The sequence below is a fragment of the Carassius carassius genome, chromosome 1 (genome assembly GCF_963082965.1).
Source record: "Carassius carassius chromosome 1, fCarCar2.1, whole genome shotgun sequence".
Classification (NCBI taxonomy): domain Eukaryota; kingdom Metazoa; phylum Chordata; class Actinopteri; order Cypriniformes; family Cyprinidae; genus Carassius; species Carassius carassius.
Genome location: NC_081755.1, coordinates 12,305,855 through 12,321,262, shown reverse-complemented (window position 1 = coordinate 12,321,262; position 15,408 = coordinate 12,305,855). Strand labels below are relative to the sequence as shown.

At 40.4% G+C, this 15,408-nt stretch overlaps 1 protein-coding gene across 3 annotated transcripts in view; it reads left to right on the top strand.

Annotated features, from left to right (window-relative positions):
• LOC132146361 (zinc finger protein 658B-like) overlaps positions 1–15,408 on the top strand; it is a 910,027-nt gene that overhangs the window by 676,680 nt on the left and 217,939 nt on the right. The window contains exon 1 of one of the 3 annotated variants that reach the window (XM_059557011.1): positions 14,742–15,267. The exons of 1 other annotated variant lie outside the window; for it this stretch is intronic. In XM_059557011.1, coding sequence (XP_059412994.1) covers positions 14,898–15,267 — 370 coding nt within the window. In that variant the 5' untranslated portion in view covers positions 14,742–14,897. Of the gene's footprint in view, positions 1–14,741; positions 15,268–15,408 lie in introns of those variants that run through there. One more of the 3 variants, XM_059557029.1, reaches the window with a different exon arrangement.

Here is a 15,408-nt window from a genome sequence, read left to right as displayed (position 1 = left end):
ATACCTCCTCTGTACTGGACTACATCAACTCCACCATTGACAGCGATACAAATTCTGCTGAAAGCCCGCAACACTGAATCATGTGACACTCAGGCCTCCAGCAAATCCAGGGTTAACCTGAAAAGTGGCATCAAAAATTCCAAATACTTACACAAGCTGAAGGTAGAGGAACACTTTTCCAACTCTGACCCCCGACGCATGTGGCAGGGCATCCAGATCATCAGTGACTACAAGTCAAGCAAGTCCACTCCAACAGTCACGGACAGCTTCAACAGCGACAGCAGAGACAGCCACAAAAATCCAGCCAAGCAACTGTGCCAACTTGTTTTAAGTCCACATCCATTGTGCCATTGCCGAAACACTCCTGCCCAATGTGCCTGAATGACTATCGCCCTGTAGCACTCACTCCCATCATTATGAAATGATACGAGCGACTGGTCCTAGCACACCTCAAAGACTGCCTCCCACCCACACTGGACCCACACCACTTTGCCTACTGCAGAAAGAGGAGCACAGAGGATGCAGTATGCACAGTGCTGCACTCTGCACTCACACACTTGGACAATAACAACACGTATGTTAGGATGTTGTTTGTTGACTTCAGTTCAGCATATAACACCCTCATTCCCTCCAAACTGACCACAAAACTTGGAGACCAGGGAAGAGGTACAGCACCTGGCCACATGGTGTGCTGACAACAACCTGCTCCTTAACACCAGTAAGATGGATGACCTGTCCTGGACTACAAACACCTCCAGCCTGGTCAAGAAGATTCACCAGTGCTTCTTCTTCCTCAGGACACTGAAGAACTTTTGAACTTTTACCGGTGTACGATCGAGAGCATCCTGACCAGTTGCATCACAGTCTGGTATAGGAACTGCTCAGTGGCTGACCACTAGGCACTGCAGAGGGTGGTAAAAACTGCCCAATGCATCACAGGGACACCACTTCCTGCAGTGTTAAAAATGTATTGTAATTTTACAGTAAATTCCTGGCAACTAATTGCCGTGAATTTACAGCAAGTAATATACAGGTAATATACTGTTTTTTAATACAATATAGTACTGTATTTATACAGCAGTGCTACTGTGATTATAGTAGCATTATTACAGTAAAATGCTGTAATTTATTTTAATTTACTGTATATTTACTGCAACTCAGTTGCCAGGAATTTCCTGTAATTTTACAGGAGACAATTACAATTGAATATTCAAATTATATAATTCAAAATATATTGTATATATATTGTTATTTCTGAATATAATAAAATACTGCAAATTTCCATCTTCCAAAATTAAAACCAAAACAATGGCAACTTCTTTTTTTTCTTTTTTATTAACACACTATGCAACATCACATATTACAAACTTATTTTATCTTTTTTTTTTTCATACAAACAAAATTACAGTTTCACTAAAGAATCTAGCTCACTTCCAGACGTCCAGACAGTCTATCATCAGGGGGAACATGGTAATAAATAACAAAAGGTCCCAACCAGTCTTGAACTGGGGAAGCTGTGGGGTGTGGGTGGGCATCAATACTAGCCCCTCAACTCAAAGTCCAGGAGTCTTCTTAATAGGGTTCAGACAGGTGCGTTGAGCCAATGTCTCTTCTCTGCTTTGCTGACATCTTGGAGTTGATTCCACAAAAAGCTCTGAAAACAGAGAGAGTGAAAACAAGTTTTCATATCAGTTAATGATGAATACTGTGTAAAAAACATAAAAAGTAAACTATTCCTACTTGCTTGTAGACAATAAATGACGTTGATGTATTTATTTAACATCAACACATTTAACAACATAACATTTAGAATTACATTGGCTTTTACATTGTTTTTCTTAAATATATAATGTCACTGTATGCACTGTAAATTGAATGTCCTGTAAATTGAACATCCTGCGGTGTGTCTACAGCTGTTCCTGCTCAGTCTTTTCCTTCTGCGTTGACCGTTCATGACCGTGGTACAGTTATGCCGTGTTTCCACCGACCCCCCCTCATTTCAATAAGACGAAATATGATATCAAACACCACTGCCTCCTTTAGTTTTCATTTTCATTCGTAAAACATATTAATAGCTGCAGAAATGAAGTTCAGGGAAATGTGTAGGCCTACATTATATAAAACGAAATATTAATCAAACAGTAGATTATTGCCTCTTTTTTTTTTTTTTTACATTTTAATAGATTAACTGAATAAAGACCGAAGATTACCTGTTAGGTTTACCCAAAACGAATTATATTTTATGCTTAACCACTAAAGAGACATCAGAGCCAGCGGCAAATGTCAGAAGGTGTTGCCGAGTTAAGAGTGCTGAACTACACCTGTTCGACCCGCCGGTCTCGAGTCCCACAGAGGAGATGGAAGGATATAAAACTGGAGCGATGACAGTGAAGGATGAGAGAGGACCAGGTCTGGGCTTTTAGTTGTGTTTTGGTTTTTATTTGAGCGCACCAGTCGTCCGTGAGGGGCTGGTGCGCTGTTTTGTGTTTATTTTGTATTATTAAAATGTTATTTGATTGTCCGCCGGTTCCTGCCTCCTTCTTGCCGATGACTAGGAAGTCTTAAATCATTACAGTGGTGCTGAAGCCCGGGAGAAGGAGGGACGCGCTGCTGAAGATCCCTTGCCGCTGTGGTGAATCCGCGGTGCCATCGAGCAGGCGAGGAGTGTGCCGCCATGGATGCTCGAGGCGGTGGGCTGGAGTGAGTTGCAGGGGACGGGCGAGCTCACTGCCGGCCGCCCACGATATGGAGGGGCGGCTGCCGTCCGTGAGGGAGCGGAGGAGTCGGCGCCGTTCGCCAGGTGGCCGGAGCCTGCTGCCATCCGCCGGAACGGGGAGGAGCAGGGAACGGGGGACTCCTGCCGGCTGCCCAAAACCGGAGGAGCCGTCGCCGTCCACTGAGCGGCGGAGGGGTGTCGTGCCGTCCACCGAGGGCCATCCAGTGCCACCGCCAGGCACCGCGGAGGAGATCACCCAGCTGGTGGAGGGCCGAGCAGCAGTGCGTCTGGGAAGCGGATTTTTTTTTCCTCTCTCCCCTCTCGTCTCTGTCGCTCCCCCTTCCATCTCCTTTTTTCTCGCCTCGTCTGTCCTACCCCCAGGTTCCCGCAGGTCCCCGTGAGCGGTCCCCCCTGGAGGGAGGGGGGGGGGGGAGTAGAGCGCAGTCTCAGGAGTACCCCCCCGGCCTGCGAGGGGCGATGGGGGTATGTGACGAGTGGGGCGGGGCCGAGGGACGTGGGAGCGAGGCCGGTGGAGTAATTGGAGATGAACTACACCTGTTCGACCCGCCGGTCTCGAGGCCCACGGAGGAGATGGAAGGATATAAAACTGCAGCGACGATAGTGAAGGACGAGATAGGCCTGGGCTTTTAGTTGTGTTTTGGTTTTTATTTGAATGTACCAGTCGTCCGTGAGGGGCTGGTGCGCTGTTTTGTGTTTATTTTGTATTATTAAAATGTTATTTGATTGTCCGCCGGTCCCCGCCTCCTTCTTGCCGATGACTAGGAAGTCTTAAATCATTACAGTTGTATTGCCACTCCCGAAAGTTCAGTACCTTTGAACAAGTACCTCGCGAGCAGGGACTTTCTGAGGGACATTGTTTTACCCAGAACTTTATTTAGATCATGGTAACTGCGATGGAAGCACACCGAGTACCAGCCCAAAGTCCATAGTTTCTGGGTAAAGTTCCTGGCGGTGGAAATTTGGATAGAGTATAAAGACGCGATTTTAACTAACTTCACCGTATTCCACTGAAATAAACCAAACGAAACAATCAGCACTCACTCAGATCACCAGTATTAATATATATACAGACTATAACAGATTTTATGTTACATACCTGAGACATGTTCCTTCTTCCAAAAATGTTAAAATACTTCTGGTACCGTCCGTTGGCCGCGTAATTTCAAAATTCAAACAGCAGCGATCGCACAATGCTATGCGGTGGCTGTAAAAAAATGCTTCTACGGTGTAGTTACAATAATATTACAGAACTGTCCGTTAATTTACCATCATGCATTTGCATTTACAACAAAAACATGAATACAGTGCGTTGTTGTAAAATTTATTGTAAAAATTACATAAATTCCTAACAGTGATTACCAAGGGGCAACATGTATATTGAAAATAGAAGGGGACCTAGGACGGATCCTTGTGGCACTCCATATTTTACTGGTGATAAATGAGATGACTCCCCATTTAAATAAACAAAATGGTAGCGATCAGACAGGTAGGATCTAAACCATCTTAGTTCCTGCCCCTGAATACCTGTATAGTTTTGTAATCGATCTATGAGTATGTCATGATCTATGGTGTTGAACGCAGCACTAAGATCAAGTAAAACTAGCAATGAGATGCAGCCTTGATCTGACGCAAAAAGGTCATTTGTAATTTTAACAAGTGCAGTTTCTGTGCTATGGTGGGTCCTGAAACCTGACTGAAATTCTTCATACAGATCTTTTTTTTTTTAAGCTTAATTGAGCAGACACAATTTTTTCAAAAATTTTAGACATAAATGGAAGATTTGAAATAGGCCTATAATTTGCCAGTTCACTAGGATCTAGTTTTGGTTTCTTAATAAGAGGCTTAATAACCGCCAGCTTGAATGGTTTTGGGACGTGACCTAAAGATAACGACGAGTTAATGATATTGAGAAGCGGTTCTTTGGCTACAGGTAACAACTTTTTCAGTAATTTAGTTAGTACAGGATCTAATAACATGTTGTTGATTTAGATACAGTGATATGTTTATTTAGCTCTTCCTGTCCTATAGTTGTAAAGCACTGCAGTTTATCTTTGGGTGCGATGGATAAAACTGAAGTGTTAGACGCTGTAGAATCTACGTTCGCTATTGTATTTCTAATGTTATCTATGTTATCAGTGAAGAAATTCATAAAGTCATTACTATTAAACGTTGATGGAATATTTGAACCAGGTGGCGTCTGGTAATTTGTTAATTTAGCCACTGATCTAAATAAAAACCTTGGATTGTTTTGGTTATTTTTCTATGAGTTTGTGTATATCCTCTGCCTTAGCAGTTTTTAGAGCCTGTCTATAGCTGGACATACTGTTTTTCCATGCAATTCTAAAAACTTCCAAGTTAGTTTTTCTCCATTTGCGTTCAAGACTACGAGTTACTTTCTTGAGAGAGTGAGTATTACTGTTATACCATGGCACATCACTGATGAGGTAGTAGAATGACATCAGTTCTATGCTGAATGATGTAGTGAGCAGACAAATGAAGTGCAAAGTGACTGATGCATGTCAGCGTATGTTAGTGGGAGAGGAGTGGAAGGACCTGGGGATGTGGGATCTGGGAGGGAGGGGGTTCATAGTTCTGTGGTGCCTGGGGCAGAATAGGGAAGGGGGAACAAGTTCAGGAGTAAGTTAAGCTTCCTGACAGCCTGATGTATGAAGCTGTCCTTCAGTCTACTGGTCCCGACCTGGAGACTCCGCAGTCTCCTCCCTGATGGCAGCAGACTGAAGAAGCTGTGAGACGGGTGTGTGGGATCACCTGTGATGCAGAGGGCTTTGCGGGTGAAACGGGTTCCGTAAATGTCCTGTAGGGAGGGTAGAGAGAAACAAAGACTTGATATGGTGCATAACTAGCTGTTCAAAGCACTTCATGATAATAGGAGTAAGTGCAACTGAACGGTAGTCATTGAAGCAGAATGGAGACGGCTTCTTCAGGACTGGAATGATGGTGGTAGTTTTGAAGCATGTGGGGACACCAGCCTGACTTAGTGAGATGTTGAAAATGTCTGTGAAAACATCAGTGAGTTTCAATGCACAGTCTCTCAGTACACACCCAGGAATGTTGTCAGGACCCAGAGCTTTGCGTGCATTGATCCCGCTGAAGGATCTCCTCACACTGCCTGGGGTCAGCGTCATCACCTGGTCGCCAGGAGGAGGTGGAGTCTTCTGTGCAGTGGAGCTGTTTTGTTTCTCAAAGCGATTGAAGAAGGCGTTCACTTCGTTCAGCAGAGAGATGTTGTTGTCACAGGTCTGCGGTGGGGTCTTGTAGTCCGTAATGGTCTGTATCCACTGCCATCAGTGATGCACGGGTCAATGTATAAACAACCCACAACCGACCAACGTTTTCAACTAACCCGCCCGCAACACAGACTGCAAAAAAAGAAATTATTGTACCCGACCCGCTTCCTGAACTGCATTTTCTAAAAGTAGTAAATGCATTGCCCCTTTACATTAATTTAATTACTTAAATAGGCTATAGCCTACAGGATAATAAGTGTTATGACCGCACACGTAAAGCTTTCCACAAAGAACCGGCTAAAGTAATGGTTATGAATGTGTCTAAATTAGCAAGGAGACATTTAATTGTTTAGTAATAAACTGGTGTTTTCTGTGTCGCTGCTAAGATGAAGTTGACGATGCGGACTCGCCATGAACGCCAGAGAGAAATGCACATTTTATATGGATTACATAATCGGAGAGTAGCCTATTTATTTTGGTTTGAATATTTTAGTTTAAAAGTAGACATTTCAAGCTTTCTGTAATATATTGCCGAGATTTCTTTTTAAACCCACCAACTAAAAGATTAAGACACTACCTGACCCAAAATATCACCAAAAGTTTCTACAGCTTTTTTCTTAGCTATTTTAGAATCTGGAAAAATTACTGGGGCTAACTTGTTACTGCAGTCGGTAGAGCGATATGAATGTGTGTGATGTACGGCATGAAAAATGCTCGTCACTTCTGCTTCCCAAACTTTTCAGTCTGTGGGTCATTTGGTTTATTGAAAAACGATTGCACTGATTTGCATGTTTCTTGATGATGGGTTTTTTTCTGTGGTAATCATATGCACCATGTCGCTTCACATCGTATTCTCCACCATGTCCGACAGAAAAACTGCTTTTGCATAAAATGCAAAAAGCTCTCTCTGCTTCGCCATCTACAGGTCTTAACCAAGAATATGTTGCGGTCCATTCACTATTAAAAGTGTATCTTCTCTTTTTCGTGGCCACACTGGCTATGGCTGCTTAACCTGACCGAACAGCGCGCGTGCTCTCCAATTTGAGATTGTTGACAACATAGACATGATGTCTATGGTTGACAATGTTGAGGAGGCGTTCGTGCAACAGTCAACAATTTGATTGATGTACGACTCAGCCTATCGACTAACGCTTTTATTGCTCTCCTCTGAACTATTGGACATAAGTTAACAGTATGCCTATGGATGTATCCGTGTATTAGGCAGGATCGAATGAAAAAGCGGGACAGATGCTCAATTTGTGTGAGGTGGGACAAAGGGTAAAATTGCTGTACAGTACAATGTAAAGCGGGACAGGTGGTCACTCTATTTGTGCCAGTTATTCAGCCAATAAAATTTAGGCCTATGTATTTCAAAATTGTGTCTAGTACTATATAAATTACAAAGGTTTAATTGGCATCTTTTTAATTTAAACGACCCAACCGACCGCTACCCGAATATCATAAAAATATTTTTGGATGACTCATAACCGTGGGCACCTGCTCATTTTGGATCAACCCGGGCATCACTTAACTGTAATCTCTGAAGAGCGTTCTGTGGTGGGGTGAAGTAGGACACGACTCGAGGATGAAGGTAAGTTCCCCGAAGGGTGGATTTTATTTTAAAAAAGGGTTGTGGAAGGCGTTGTTGTGAGGCGGTTTGGTGCTCGGTGACTTGGCTATGGGTGCGCTGGTGCAGTGTGGGTCCGTGCTCTCCCGTGGGCGTTGGGGCTGGCGGTCACACGCTGCTCTCTGCGGGCAAAGGGGAAGACAAGATTAGCCGAGTCTTGCGGAGATATCTCTCACCTCTGTGCCCGCTCGCGGGGTTTATTTGCGCAGCAGCTGATGGGGCGCAGGTGTGGCCGCTCAGCCCATGATGAGCAGGTGCAGGTGTGCCTGCTCCGTTTCCAGGGCGACGCTGATGAGAGCTCGGCACACGTGTCACAGTTTTTACAAGGGTCTCCTGAAGCAGGAGGAGGTTGAGTGAAGTGTGAAGGACTGTGCTGATGCTGTCATCTGTAAATCTGTTTGCTCTGTATGTAAACTGCTGCAGCTCAAGTTGGATTTGATATACTGTGAGACAATCTCTCTAAGCACTTCATGATTACTGCTGTTAGTGAAACCGGACTGCAATCATTCACTGTTATTGATGGCTGCTACTATAAGAACAGGGATGATGTCGTCAGGGATTTGGATTTTTTGCCAGCTGTGTTTTTTTTCTTTTTGTCTTTTTGTGCTTGTGTGTTTGTGAGTTGGTGTATCCCGGGGCGTGTATATGCACTGTGGATATCTGTGGCTGATTGCTGAGTGTGAATCACCTGCTGCCAATCAACTCATCTGCCTCCAGTATTTAAACTCTGGGTCTTCAGTCATTTTTTGCCAGATCGTTCAGTCTGCTTATATGGTAATGAGCTAAAGCCTCCCAGTGTCTTTGGACCAGTCCAGTGTTTGGGTCATGTGTTTTTTTGGAGTTCTAATTCTGTTTTTTTTGTGCTTTAGACCTCAATCCAACTGCATTCATCCTGCATTCTGCCTGCTACGCCCGTTAAACAAACTAATCTCTCTGCTCTACCAACATATGTCTGGCCTGTTTGGTTTCCAGCCCATATCTTCTAACAATCTTCAACCACAAAGAAGAGATGGATTGTGTTGCTTGACTTTTGGGAATAAACTAATTTTATTTGCATCATTTTTAGTCTGTGTTCTGCGTTTGGGTCCAAAACTGGGTTGGATACAACAGATGTTCACAGATGTGATGATGGTTGATTTAAGTGAAAGGATAAAGATCTTTGTGAAGACCCTGGTGAACTGCTTGTACAAGTACTCCATGTATAAAAGAAAGACCTGTCATTTGTTACGGATCACTCGGGAAGCTGAGGAGTAACAGATGAAGATGTTTATTTAAAGACACAAGCAGAGGAGCAGGTAGTGAGGAGTGAATGGGAGTTTGGATCCGTGCAGGTAAGGCTGTGACTTCTTGGAGGGATCGGTGAACCACACACACGCACTTCTGGAAACTGGTTCCTTCGGAGATAATCCTTGGAGAAATAGTAGAAGAGGAGTTAGTCCTAATAGAAAGCATACAGGAATGATCTTGTCGCGGCGAAGACTAGAGTGCGTGTGTGGCTTTTATGGTGCAGCGCTGATGAGTGGGTGATGAGGAACAGGTGGTGTTGATCTAGTATTCAGGTGAGGGTGTGTGCTGTGATTGTGTAGAGGTGGAACCTGGCGTGTTTGTAACATCATTCAGCCAGAAAATTGGAAGAGTGAATACTATACACACACTGAAAACATATTCATTTGATTTACCCTTTCATTTTTATATACACTGTCATTTTTTAATTATAGTGGGATGTTTTTAATACAAATTGTTTCCTTTGTACAGAACTTTACACAGTTCATTTATATTAAAATGAGATAACATAATAATGCAGCAGAAATAATTTTTATACCTATATATTTTTCTTGTGAATCCCAATGCTCTTTATTGAAATCTGCCCAAATAAACAGTAGGTATTCCAGAATAATAAAATGAAATTATTTCATATTAATTATATTGTTATTAATTATATTATAATAATTATGTATTAATAAAATGTATTGTTTATTATTAATAATAATACTACTCTTGCTATATTAATAAAAACAACTGAATTATTCAATAATTTAGTTCAGTCACTAAAATAGATCTTAAAATAAATTGTAAACATAAGATGGAAATCTTATGGAAAAAGATTAGGATTAAATTAAAGTTTTAAAAGTTGTTTTGGTAACTACCCAAAATAAATGAATTTTATTTCAGTTTAAATCATTATAATACATCAGATTATTTATAATTATACATATTAAAACAGATGCTAAATATATATTTGTATATTAATAAACAGAAAAAAAGAAAATGTAAGTCTGATCAAATAAGTATAGTCTTCAAGGGGTTGTAAAAAAGGATATTGATTTCTATTATTCTAACCTCGCTCTTAAATATCTCCTTCTGCATGTTGAGACCATAGACTTTAACGTCACGTGTGGATTTATGTAGAGCGTTTTTGAAGCTCCAACATTATATATTATAATATTATTATGCTTAATAAGTTTATAAACATATCTTCAATCTTGTGAGTGCTAGAGTTGCAAAATAATATGTATTATAATATTATTATGCTTAAGTTTATACACATCTTCAGTCTTGTGAGTGCTAGAGTTACATTTGTTGTTATTAGTACGAATTTTAATCAAGGTTCACTCCATTTCTTTATATTTAAGGAGTACATTCTTGTAAACTTAACTCTACGCGCATGCGCACTCATTGCTCCTACAGAGTGGTGCTACACAAGCTGCATGGCTCTTATAAAGGTGTCAAGTTACAGGTGTATAAGATAAGAATTGCAGCCTTCCTTGAATTGCTACCTATTTTTTTGGCTAGATATTTTATTTAACAGTAATTACTATTCAAAAACTTCAACGACTTGTTTAGACTAAAACACATATTTTCTGGGATTTGTGATATCACAAAAATCGATGAATGGGACGAGACCTGGTTGAGCTACACTAGAGAAGGCAATGATTGTTATATCACTATCTCAAACACACTCTAGCTTTCCCAAGGCAGATGAACTTAGAGTGGTCACAATCATCCGGGTTTATATAATGCTAAAATTGATTTAATTTTGATGCAGTACTTACACTTAAGCTCGCAGGAAGCTATGGTTAGGGCATGACATTTCCCGACCAGGCACAGACTGCTGCCTATCATAACACACATTGGCTCAGCTAACCAATCACAACACACACTGGCTCAGCTAACCAATCACAACACACACTGGCCCAGCTAACCAATCACAGCACATACTGGCCTGCTAACCAATCACAACACACACTGGCCCAGCGAACCAATCACAACACACACTGGCCCAGCTAACTAATCACAACACACACTAGCAGAGATAACCAATCACAACACACACTGGCCCAGCTAACCAATCACAGCACATACTGGCCCAACTAACCAATCACAACACACATTGGCCCAGCTAACCATTCACAACACACACTGGCCTAACTAACCAATCACAGAACACACTGGCCCAGCTAACCAATCACAGCATATACTGGCCAGCTAACCAATCACAACACACACTGGCCGAGATAACCAATCACAACACACAGGCCCAGCTAACAAATCACAACACACACTGGCCCAGCTAACCAATCACAGAACACACTGGCCCAGCTAACCAATCACAGCATATACTGGCCAGCTAACCAATCACAACACACATTGGCCGAGCTAACCAATCACAACACACAGGCCCAGCTAACCAATCACAACAAACACACAGGCCCAGCTAACCAATCACAACACACAGGCCCAGCTAACCAATCACAACACACACAGGCCCAGCTAACCAATCACAACACACACTGGCCCAGCTAACCAATCAGAGCACACACTGGTCAGCTAACCAATCACAAAACACACTGGCTGAGATAACCAATCACAACACACACTGGCCCAGCTAACCAATTACAACACACACTGGCCAAGCCAACCAATCAAAGCACATTTCATATTTCAGAAGGCGGGCCTTCATTTTGAAATATGTGAAAAATATGTTTTTCGAACATCCTAGTATGAGAGCCTGTTCTAGTAAACCCCCAAAACAAAATCAAGACTTTGTAAAAGAGCATAACAGGACCCTTTAAAAGCACTGAATTCACTTCTGTGTCTTTCTAAACCAGGGCTGGATTTACCTCTTATCATGACAAACATGCAAAACTAATTTTTTTTACGGCAGGCTCAGTTTGTGAAAGTAAGCTATTAATTTAAATTAGACAAGTGCAATCTCTGCTTAATGCAAATGTAATTGGCTTCATTTACAAAATTAGGTGATTTTGTTCGCCTGTCTATATAAATGTCTATTAAATGAGGTTAATCACTGTCTGTCATGTCAGTTCATAGTTGTATATATAGTGATACATATTAGCAAAGACACTGATAAATACACCTAATCTTCATCTTCAGAAAACCTCTTCAGCTTGAAGGAGTGGATGCCGAGTTGCCATATCCTTCATACTGATATTAATTATATTATTGCATGATTTCTTGTTTGACTATTAATCAAGTTATGACAAGAGTGAAATGTGTAACCTTATGTGCGCTTATGAGATATTAAAGAATCCTGTTCTACCCTCTATTTCTTTTCCTCAAGATTAATGTCCACATATTATGTGTGTGTATCCAACCATAATGATAAGACACTCGCCAGTGCTAGAAAGCCTTGAATTTTAGATAAGTTCTCTGTGTATGTGTGTTAGTATCTGTCTGTACAGGGAGAAGCTCAGACAGTCCCAGGACAAACAATCAACTGCCAGTGTCCAGCGGATCAGATATACGTCTTTGGAGAGTTTATCTAGGTTTGGGAACCAATCAGAATTTTGTTGACTTATGTATTGACGCAATTAGTATCCTCTGTCAGGGTATAACTGGGGTTGATTTTGAGTTGTACGGGGGTGGCCTACGAACTCCGTCGAGAGTATTGAAGCTGACTTCTGCTGATGAAACTGCAAACTATTTTCTTCAATAAAATTATTATTATTAATTGAACTCATCTCTGACTCCTGGTCTTCATTGCGACATGTGTGGTCCATGGGTTTTAACTGTAAATTCCCCAACAAGTTTATTTGGTTTTATTTCTCATCAAACAAATTAAATCAAATGATAACGGCAGGAAATGTTCTTTAGATTGTTTTTTTTTATTAAACACCAAGCTGATGGAAGGAAAGTAATTTAAAATAAGACACAATTAGACAAAAATAAAAAAAATGTATCCATTCATTTAGCAACGGATGTAGTGCTGGATGCTGCTCGTGCAGACAGTAATGCCCTGCACGCTTCAAATAACTCCCTGAACCCTTTGACCCTCTTCGTTTGGGAGTCACACTTACCTTCTTCGTGGTCAAAAGTGACTGAAGCCTCGAAATGTTACTTTTTTTTCCTTCAGGAAAACCAATTTTGTTCAATAAAATTTTTGATTATTATATATGATATTATTTATGATACTATGTAATATTTATACAATTTGAATGAGCTATTTTCTCCATTAGAATTAATATCTTTTTTTTATCTCTTTATTTATTAACAATTTTTTTATAAATGCAATAGTTCACATTAAAATAGAGTGAAAGCATTTAAAATCCATTTTTTGATGTGAGAATTGGGCATTCTGAAGGCATTAAAAAAGTAAAAACGTGTGTAATGTTGCGTAACCTCTTGTATTAGCCCTATATAGATATATACAGAAGCTTTTGGATTCCCATAGTTTTTTAGACCTCATCTCTTTTTTTTTAGCTTTTACATTTAGATCTATATCTAGACACTCTAAAAGATTACTTTTTGTCAAGGTTTAGATATTTTTGGTTAGATAAGTATCAGGTTTTACATTATGATTAAAGTCAAACATTAAAATCTTGTTAGAAAGGGAACACATAGAAAGCATTTTTGTTACTCAGTTTTTGATAATTGAAAAATCTAACAAAATAAGGAATGAAAAGTGATCATTCAAAACACTATACAAACATTTTGTAATTAATTAATATTTTATTCAATGTACTTAAATGTTAGAGAGAGAGAATGAGAATCTCTTGGATTTTTTAAATTTATGATTTATTGATTTTATTTCAATAACTTGAAAAAAAAGAAGATTTTATTCTGATGCAGTCTTACCAGTTCATGTGTGTGTGTGTGTGTGTGTGTGTGTGTGTGTAAGAGAGAGAGATAGAGAGAAAGCAAGCCCTTTCCTGTTTTTGTTTTCATTTATTGATTTCACATATCCTCTATGTGTGTGTGTGTGTGTGTGTGTGTGTGTGTGTGTGTGTGTGTGTGTGTGTGTGTGTGTGTGTGTGTGAGTGTGTGTGTGTGTGTGAGAGAGAGCCCCTTTTGTATTTTTTTCCATTTATTGATTGGTGTCTATTTTGCACTCCTGATATTCTGGAGAGTCACTCCTTGATTGCTGCACACTTTTTTCCTGACCAGTGGCTGATTTGTAGTTTGTACCACCAAAAGATTCACTGAGTTTTCACTTTTTTTCGTATTTCCCATTCATTTCCTATGTCGGTCATTTTTATTGGACTCTTTAACATATCCAAATCATGTCCATGATTTTTTTGTGTGTTCATATTGCTAATGTGACAAAAGTCACCAAGTGTCATCTCATTCCGTTGAAGCTATGATTTTTTAAATTTCTAAATAAAAAAATTACCCAAGAGGGCCAGAGGGTTAAAGGGCCCTTCGAAGGGAGTAGGGCATAGGGATGCTCATTTCACTTACGAAAAATAACCATTGTTTTATTATAGTAAAACTGTAGTAACCCATTGTTTTTTGGCGTGTTGACTACCATTTGTATAACCACAGATTTACTACAAATATCATTAAAAATTAGTTAAACTATGGTTAATTTAGCAAAACCATGGTTAATTTGTGTTTACCATGGTTTAACTATAGTAACCATGGTTTTTTGGTTTTATTTAAAACCATGGTTAATTTTCGTAAAGGTCCTTTGGTATTCGCCTCAAATGAGACGAACTGGCGACGTCCTCACTGGTTTTCCTCTCGTCGCTTCGCTCCAGTCCAGCAGGAGGCGCTAAACACATTCGTTTGTTTGACAAACAACATTAAACCTCAGAAGAAGAAGTGTTTCACCCATAGACTGTATTCACCGCGCTCTCTGTTGTTGTTATGTCGGTGTGCTTCCTAAACGTTTAGACATATTTCTTAAAAAAAAAAATCAGTTCAGTTTTTGAATCAGTTCAGTAAATACCTGTAATATTTATCGTCTTCACAGTCGTGACTGAGTCTTGAAGCGAGCAGGAATATCTGGAGGAGTTTATCATCTGAACTGAGATCTGCTGCTGGGAAGATGGAGTTTGTTAAAGAGGAGAGAGAAGAGAACACGAGTGCACCAGAAACCAGCACAATAAAACAAGAGGAACCAGAAACCTGGAGAATAAAAGACGAGGAACCAGAAACCTGCATAATAAAACACGAGGAACCAGAAACCTGGAGAATAAAACACGAGGAACCAGAAACCTGGAGAATAAAACACGAGGAACCAGAAACCTGGAGAATAAAACAAGAGGAACCAGAAACCTGGAGAATAAAACAAGAGGAACCAGAAACCTGCACAATAAAACAAGAGGAACCAGAAACCTGGAGAATAAAACAAGAGGAACCAGAAACCTGGAGAATAAAACAAGAGGAACCAGAAATAAAACACGAGGAACAAGGAGGTTGGTGTTTATTTTTCTTTCTTTCATCTTTAATGAATGTTTGTGGTACATTAGGCTTACAGAGCTTTTTTTTCTGGGTATGTTTGAGCCCTTGAGAATTTCTGTGTAGACATTTGTGTGTGTGTGTGTGTGTGTGTGTAT